The 9,066-nt window shown below is 34.9% G+C and overlaps 1 protein-coding gene across 1 annotated transcript; it reads left to right on the forward strand.

Annotated features, from left to right (window-relative positions):
- The first annotated feature begins 5,218 nt into the window (after positions 1–5,218).
- LOC142605528 (protein MET1, chloroplastic) lies at positions 5,219–8,796 on the forward strand. Its single transcript, XM_075776929.1, has 7 exons — positions 5,219–5,815; positions 6,633–6,739; positions 6,920–7,014; positions 7,172–7,248; positions 7,686–7,806; positions 8,288–8,347; positions 8,432–8,796. Exons 1-7 carry the CDS (start codon positions 5,400–5,402, stop codon positions 8,573–8,575), a joined length of 1,020 nt encoding a protein of 339 aa, XP_075633044.1. The 5' UTR covers positions 5,219–5,399; the 3' UTR covers positions 8,576–8,796.
- Positions 8,797–9,066: the final 270 nt, after the last annotated feature.

Consider the following 9,066-nt stretch of genomic DNA (forward strand, 5'->3'; position numbering starts at 1 on the left):
ATTTCAAGGGCAGCGTGTACATGTATATCATCATTCACTTTGACACAAAAATCAACATCCCAGCTTACAACAACAGTAGTAGGTTCTTGGAACTCGATTTGTTCTTCGAGTTTCGTTGAATCAAGAGATTGTTAGTCCTCTTTCGTCACGTTCTCAAGATTGCACTCAAGATCCTCTTGCAATCTTGAGAGCTCTTCATTCACGGCCTTGTTAGATTCTGTCAATGCCTTAACCTTCTCTAAAACTTCATTCACCATTTTCAAGATTTCTTGTAGATTGAATTCACCCGTCTCAAGATCGACGGCTCTGATACCAAATGTTAGGAACCTAGAGGTTCCTAATGGGGATGGGTATGAATTATAGTCTCGCTAGATTCTATCAAGGCATTTACCTTCTCTGAAACTTCATTCACCATTTGTCGTAAATCTTTTAAGATTTTTTGCCGATCGTATTCATCCGTCTCAAGATTGACGGCTCTGATACCAATTGTTAGGAACCTAGAGGTTCCTAATGGGGATGGGTATGATTATAGGAGGATTGATGGGAATTGTAGGGAAATTGACTTAATTTAAGGTAGTCATCCTCCATAGAGAAAAAGAGAGATTAAGAGAGAGATTAAGAGAGAGAGAGAAAGAGATGCACTAATGCACTAAAAAGTTTGTTTATTCTTCAATTGATATCTCATATTGGATTACAATCATGTATTTATAGGAGACTAGCTCTAATCTCATTGGCCCACATGGCCTTATCCTATTGTAACTATTATTCCCCATGTGCATTAATAATTCTAACATGTGCTAAATGTGATTAACATTGGTTCTATTATTCCCCATGTGTATTAATAATTCTAACATGTGTTAAATGTGATTAACATGCTTGGAATTGTAACTAACTAACTAAATTTCAGTACAACAATTATTATCTATATGCTTATAGCATTCCTAACAAAACTGTGAACGTTATTACTAGAGAGAACTATACTTACTGATAAAGATGTGTAGTGTTTTTGCTTTAAGGTAGTCATGTACAGCTGTATTGTTGTAAAGTAATTTAAAACAATGCTGAAGAGTTTCAGGGTCTGTTTGGTCACCCATTTTAAACAACATTACACACTTTTTCAGCTACACATATTTCAAAAAATTACAAAAATCTCATCTCAAACTACTCTGCCAAACACCCCCTCAATTTGTGGTTGTCTGCAAGTTTCATTAATTAAAAAAATAAATAATAAAACATGTGGCTGTCAATTTCATTACTTCTTAAATTTTATAATTTACTGTTTTGTTTTGTGAAACTTGAAAGTGAATGTTTGAATATAGTTCACCAAAAAAATATTGAAAATATATTATAATAGTAGTGTTTATTGTGTGTTAATAATAATAATTTTTTTTTGATTTTGAGATCCTCTGTCTTGAATACACAAAGAAGTAAGCATGTAACAATTCATATTCAAATTGATGGTGTTAAAAAATTTATTAGTTTTTAGCAATTTAAAAAGTCATTTATCTATCTCATTTTTTTTTTAAAGTCATTTTTATCTATTTTAAGTTATTTTTAAAAAGTCATTTGTTTTAGACAATTCATAATTTTTTTTTAATTGCATACATGTAACATGCAATGTATAATATTCGCCTTTTACTAACCATGGAATGGATTATAACATTGTTTATCTTATACGGGTATGTGTGGATATCTTTATAAGTTATAGCTAACCAAATTATTAATTGTATAAACTTTACAATTGACACGATGCTAATCACAAAAATTAATTTAAATATTAATTTATTACATTATTTAAAGAGAATTTGTTATATTCTTGTCCTTTTGAACTTTTTGTAATAAAATTATTAAATTAGTAGTAAATTTAAAAATTTTCATTTTTTTTTCAAACATATATATAGTATGATTAATGATGGGTTATCTACTTATCTTAGCTACCGGTGAGTCAACAAACAAAGCCTTTCATCAACCTGTATTCCAAAAAAAAAAAAAAACCTGTATTCCACGCCCCTAAAATTCGACTCTTTCAAAAAGTGTTAAATGTTATATGCTAGCCAGCTAGCACCCTCCTCTCAAATTCTTCTTGAATTTAGGAATATTGGGAATTTTTGTTGTATCTCTAATTTTATTATTTTTCTTTGCATAGAATTTCAAAAAATGTTACATTTACAACACTTTTATAATATTTTCATAACAATTCTTAGATGGCAAGTCAATTAACCAATATATATATATATATATATATATATATATATATATATATATATATGGTTTTAATCTGCTTAATAAAAACGAGTTAAATGACTTAGGCTTATAAAGGAGATTCTAATTCTATTGACTTGGTCTTATTTATGTGGAATCACCGAGAGGGGTGGCCTAGTGGTCAAGGTGTGTGACTGCTGTCTTGAGATCTCACATTCGAACCTTAGTGGGGAGTGAAGTTGCCTCTTGTAGCTAACCCTTGATTTACTAGCTCTCTTGTGAGGCTAGGGTAAGGTCTAAGGTTACCCTCGACCACAATAGCTATGACTCAATCCAAAATTCTTTAGCAAGGGGTGCCCCTATGGCCATGCCCAAGAGGGTGAGTCACAATGGTCGCTCCCATCCCTCATTTTCATTCATCAAAAAAAAGTCTTATCTATGTAGAACTGTAGATTGAGATTTTACTGTAAAAAGAGTGTGTTAATTCAAAAGAATAGAGATCAAGAAGTTTGTGACTTGAGAGACCTTGTATTGACATCTTGGGGATGGAAAGGTATACCTTCTTGAAGTAATTGTGTGTTTTAACAATAGAAGCTGAGCGGTGTGTTAGGGTGATCATAAGGAGGAGGGGTGTGTAGCTAACCCGCTAACTTGCCAAACCGACCCGACCCGACCCGACCCGACCCAACGCAACTCGTCGGGTTGGGTCGGTTTTTAGGGCTTGGTGCATGGGTTGGTTGGGTTACATAAATTTTTTTTTATAGTGGGTCAGGTTGGGTTTGGGTCATAAAATTCCAAACCCGCCAAACCCGACCCGACCCAACCCACCCATATATTTAATATATATTATATAATTAATAAATTTTTTAAAATAAGTAGCTCTTCCTATCCTATATAAAAGTCAATTAATTCACACAAACCCTAGTAAATTACTATTGTTGTTTAGTCATTAGTGTTGTTTGCCTTTAAAGAGTTACATTGATACTAATCTTTGGGTTTTTCAAATATATTTCTATTTTTATTTTTTTCTACTCAATTTAATAATAACAAAAACTTGTCCAACCCATGGGTTCAACCCGACCCGTGTGGGTTGGGTTAGGTTCAATTGGACTTATATGATGGGTTGGGTTGAATTTTTTTGACCCACCATGGTGGGTTAGGTAAAAAATTCTCCTTAACCCGACCCAACCCAACTCATGCACACCCCTAGTAAGGAGATACTTAATTTGTCAAGGTTAAAGCAATCACAAGAAATTGAAATTACTTAGACCTTAACAAATTAAGTGCTCAATTTTTAGATGGTAAAGCTGACAGGTCCTTGTTTTGAATGAGAACGTGTTGGAGTTTAAGGGTCATTTATTTACTTATCAAGCCCAGTACCCAATGTTTTTTGTAGATACTTGGGCGGACCTTGAGAAATTGAGTGCCCAATTAGCTCAATTGTGGCCCAAATAGGTTGAAATTGGACATTTCTCATTCAAAACCCATACTGTGTAAATCTGGGCCATAATTGGGGAAATTCATTCCATGAAGAGAGAGAAAGAGAGGTAGGGGTGTCAGTTTGGGTTAGCGTATCAGTTTCATGTCGTGTCGAGGTAGGAGTATTCGACTAAATGACTCAACCCTAACCCGACTCATTTAATAATTATGTCATGATTCAACCCTAACCCGACCTGTTAATAAGGCAAGTTGACCTAACCCAACCCATTTGACATGCTTAATAAACGAGTCGTGTTGGGTTGACACAAATGTAACACAACCCATTTCGTGTATTAAATGGGTCATTTCGTGTTAACACAAATAAATTGGGGTGTCAAACATGTCTATTACGGGTTACACGGGTTGACCCCTGCTTATGACACGTTTCTTATCGTGTCGCTTTCGGATCAACTCATTTATGACCCAAGCCCATTAAGGCCCAACCCTAACTCGAAAAAACCCATGTTGGGTTCGTGTTGTGTTCGCCGATTGGGTCGAACATTGACACCCCTAAAGAGAGGGAATATGACTGTGAGCTTAAATGCTCAAATTAGGGTCGTGAGCCCAATCAATAATGTAGAATTAAAAATATATAATAAAAAAAATCATGACTGAACATAAACTCGTGTGTGTGTAAATATAGTGAACAGATAAATTAACACTAAGATTTTCAAAATATTGAATGTATAGATTATCAATTTATCCATGTTTGCTGGCTTTTATGACTCCACTTTAGATCATATGTCATTCTTGTACTTACAAGGTGTTCAATTTTTATTTACACGGCAAGTGGATCAAATGGACCAAAATGGATTGAGTAGATTGAAGTGGATTGAAATGAATCAAATAGACCAAAATGTTACACTGATGTGGCTCAACATGAGCATAACAATAATAAATACTACAATTAAGCTTTTACATATTATATGAATATAGATGTTTATTATATATACTCGAGTGTAAATAATAATAGCTAAGAGTTTTGTAACTTAATTAGCAGTTCCTCATATACAAAGTGTTTGGGATTTAGAGATAAAATGCTTCGAGTTTGGGCTAGTAGCATAGCATAACTATATCCTAAAAGAAAAAGAAAAATTAAGGGTCCGTTTGTTACCGTTGTTTAAACAATAGTTTTTTGTGTTCAAACAACATTATACGTATTTTCATACACTTTTTTACCCACACATTTTTTCAAAAAGAGAGGTGCTACGTTTACAACATTTTTACAATATTTTCACAATAAATCAAAAGTGGTTAGTTGTTATTGGTTCAAATTTGAACCTAACACTAAGATTACTTTTTTACTCCAATAATAACAACCAGTAACAATCTGTCACATAAATTTTATTGTAAAAATATTGTAGACATATCATTTTCTCTTTCAAAAAATATAAATAACGTCCGTAAGCCATCATGGCATATGCTTTCAAGTCCAGTCGAAAAGGCTAGAGTCCTAGTCCCACAACAGGGTAAGCCAACAATAAGTGATACGTGGCAAGACACCAAAGCATTGAGCACCCAACGGCAACGGCCTATTAGAGCCACTAGTCCAATTACCTGTAATCTAAACCTCTTCTTCTTCGACACCAAAAGCCTGTCTCTTCCAATGGCCACGTTTTGTTTCCGGATTTCATTTCTCAATGATATACTTTTCCAACTCTAATCTCTAAAGCTCAAAAACAAAGCAACTTAAACTGAACAAGTTAAACATACCAACCATGTCTTTAGCTCCAAGTAGTCACCTTTCTCTCTACTCTTCACCATCATTGTCAAGAACTATCCAAACCAAGCAAACCCAACTTCTGTTTTGTCAAAACAACCATTTTTCATTCAAGAAACACTCATTTCTGAGCGCTTCTAACTGTTTCTCGCATACCCTTTTGCTGAAACCATCGGTTTTGATAGTAAAAGCATCTGAAACTGAGTCCCAGACATCAGAACAGGAGAGTAGAAGTGAAGGAGGGGATGGAGATCAAGAACAGTATGAAGAGTATGAGGTGGAATTGGTGCAGCCATATGGGTTGAAATTCGTCAAGGGCCGAGATGGTGGGACTTACATAGATGCGATTGGGCAGGGTGGATCGGCTGACAAGACTGGGAAGTTCACTGTGGGGGATAAAGTACTTGCCACCAGGTTTTCTTTGCTCTTTTTCTATATTTACTTTCTCATTTCTTTGATGAGTTTGTATTTGTTGTCATGGATAATAAAAGTGCATGGATATTGGATAAATTGGCAATTCATTGAGTAGGCTTACTTAATTGCTGATTTGCTAAATGTAATTGTTTATTAGGTGACTTGGTCAATACAAGGAGGTTTTCATATTAAATTTTCCATTTGCTTTGTTTATTTGTGGAGAATTTATCTGTTGTTAGTCTTCAGAATAGGCACAAGGTGTACATTAAAATTCTCTAATATGAAATGAGAGGCCAGGCATGGCGGGCCACCATGACTTAGCCTTTGTGGAACAAAACGTTGGGTAATATTGAAAGGAAGTGGTCTTGGACTGGTTAATCATGTGCAAACAAGACTAAGTTTTGACAGCACCAATTACAACTTGAAGGTGCTACAAGGACTGGAAAAATGAATCCTGCTAATCATCTTGGACAAAGGCAGCAAGACAATAAGCTAATGTTTAAATAAAGGCGCCCCTTGATTGAGCTAAATGGTAAATGATTATGTTACCAAATCCGACTCATCTGAGTATGAGTGTGAACGATGCTTTATGCCTTATTTTTATTGATAATGCTTTTAATTGGAATGTTGTACTCAAGCTTGTCACCGATTTTCAGCAGATTTAGGCAAATCCAAGTTCTTGATTGGCGAGATATCATTTTATAGGTTTATCTATGTCTACTTAATTTTCCTCAATCTAAGAAAATTCTGAGACTTCTGTTTTATTGTTGACAAAGACGTGATTGAAATGTGACTAAGGAGTTGTAACTGTATCCAGTGCAATGTTTGGGACAGACATATGGCCTGCAGCTGAATATGGAAGGACAATGTACACCATTCGCCAAAGAATCGGACCATTGCTCATGAGAATGCAGAAGAGATATGGTTAGTTCATAGCCCATTATCACAGGATAAAACAACTGAGCTCGCGCTAATGTCAATCATGTTAAATTAATAAGACAATTTGCCAATATTTTCAGGCTAATATATCTCTCCAATTCATAATTTCAATGACCTCATAATTTTACATCATGATTAAAGGCTGTAAATTTAAATGTTTATCAGGGAAGCTAGAGCAGAGAGGTGAATTAAGTGAAAGAGAAATTATCAGAGCTGAGAGGAATTCTGGAGTAATAAGTAACAAAGTGAGGGAAATTCAGGTATGTATGTCATTTTAAAAATGACAATTAATATCTAGCTAAAATCGCATGCCTGTAAACCTTAATCACCTATGCTTCCTCTATCAACAAGAATCATGTTCCCTCTTCATTAAAACATAAAACAACATGGTGTCTGAGTTATTACAATTGGTTTCAGTTGCAAAATGCCCTGAGGAAAAGAGAACAAAAAGAGAGCAGGGAAAAGGATCTTCGTGAAGGACTACAACTTTACAAGTAAGACTTACCAGTGTGATATTTTCCTAAGCTTGTTTTGTTTTTCAGTGGTTCTCTAAGCTGGTGACTCTGAAATTTTGTATTCTATTAATGGGATTGGTGGCATCTTTTTATCCCAAAATCTAGAAGTTGCAGTTGCTACTTACTAAAAATTGTCAGGCTAAGGATTTCACTTCCTAACTTTTGGGCCCTATATGGCATATGAGAACTTAGGATTATGTCTTTTCCCCTCAACAAAAATTTCAGTAATAGCCTTATAGGGACCTGAGATACCTTTTAGGGGCTATCTGAACTTTCACATATAGAATATACTGATTTTTGCCTCTGCAGGTAAATTTAAAATCCATATCTTGCTCTCTTCTTTCATTCATTCTCTCTCTTTATTTCCTTTTCCTATTTTTTCATTTTGTCGTTCTTCTTTTTGGTTAATCATGAAGGAATGCCAAATATGAGGAAGCATTAGAAAGGTTTGAGTCTGTGTTGGGATCAAAACCAGATCCAGATGAAGCTTCAGTTGCAAGTTATAATGTTGCGTGTTGTTATTCTAAGCTTAATCAGGTAACTGCTCTTGTTAGCATGAACATAACAACATTGTTACCACTGATTAGAAATGCGTTTTCTTTTGCTAAATTTGTTCTTGGTGGTGTTCACATCTTTAGACCTGGCAAACTTGGACCTAGCAGGCTAGTGCACCAATTTGCTGGGTTTTATGTTCTATAGGTAGAGATCAATGTGACTATAACAGCACAAAGTCTCATGACCTGAGCTGATAAAAAACATGGCAAACCAAAATCCCTCAAGCTACTCTACATTACTCCATGTAGTAGCTTTCTCAGTATGTTGTCTCTAATTTCTATTCTAGCTCAATTGCCCAACCAGGAACAACATTTCATCTGAGTGACTTATGTGAGGTTTTGCTACTTATATGGATTATGGCATTTGATGAAGGATACAATCTTATTTACTATAAACCGTCCTTATTTACCAAAAACCTGTCATTTTATGTATCTATTTGTATGAACTATACTTTTTTGAACAGATACAAGCTGGCCTCTCTGCGCTTGAAGATGCCTTGCAAGTAGGATTCGAAGACTTCAAGGTAATGAACCAATGATAAAAGCGTTGTGCTTTTCTTAAACAGTATCTTCTGCAAGCTGTCTGAAATTGTTGCTACTCTTAACAGAGAATCCGAACAGATCCTGACCTTGCCAATATCAGAGCATCGGAGGGTTTTGAGCCTTTAATGAAAAGATTTGATGAGTCATTTATCAACGAGAATGCCATCAATGCCATTAAATCTTTATTTGGCATATTCGACAAGAAATAGAGCCTTGATTTGATTTGGTTGCAAATAGGAGTCAAGTTCTCAATTGCATGCGAACTTACAACAAAGCCAATGGAAGGAATGACTTAGCCATGTTTCCAACAATCAGTTTCTTTTATGTAAAATTTTTGCATATTGTTAGTTCAATGTGATTTTTTAAGGACTGTTGCTTATCCAAATTTTCTCTCCAATCAGAATATGTTATGATGATTCTTTGGATCCCAGTTCATTCCTAAATTCGGTCACTATGGATTGATTGTCCCAACCTAACTGATAGAGAACAGACAGACATGCTTATATATTCTTGTGTCCAATCATGGTTCCAAATAATTTTCTTGTTGGCAGATTTTGAGAAGCAAGGGGCAGCTAGCTCTCAGAGATTTGTTTTCTCTTTTTCTTTGTTATTGTGTTCATATGGCGAAACATGACTTGAAAGTGGATGGCAATGACTGCAATTGTCTAAAGATTTTAGAATGGTGTTCAATTGCTCACTT

Source organism: Castanea sativa, chromosome 8 (assembly GCF_040712315.1).
Source record: "Castanea sativa cultivar Marrone di Chiusa Pesio chromosome 8, ASM4071231v1".
NCBI lineage: Eukaryota > Viridiplantae > Streptophyta > Magnoliopsida > Fagales > Fagaceae > Castanea > Castanea sativa.

What these genes read in the sequence shown, in the direction of transcription:
- LOC142605528 (XM_075776929.1), top strand. Translation starts at nt 5,400, where the DNA reads ATGTCTTTAGCTCCAAGTAGTCACCTTTCTCTCTACTCTTCACCATCA. An exon ending in GAAGGACTACAACTTTACAA is followed by an intron (nt 7,249 to 7,685) that starts GTAAGACTTACC and finishes TTAATCATGAAG; the next exon opens with GAATGCCAAATATGAGGAAG. An exon ending in TAGGATTCGAAGACTTCAAG is followed by an intron (nt 8,348 to 8,431) that starts GTAATGAACCAA and finishes TACTCTTAACAG; the next exon opens with AGAATCCGAACAGATCCTGA.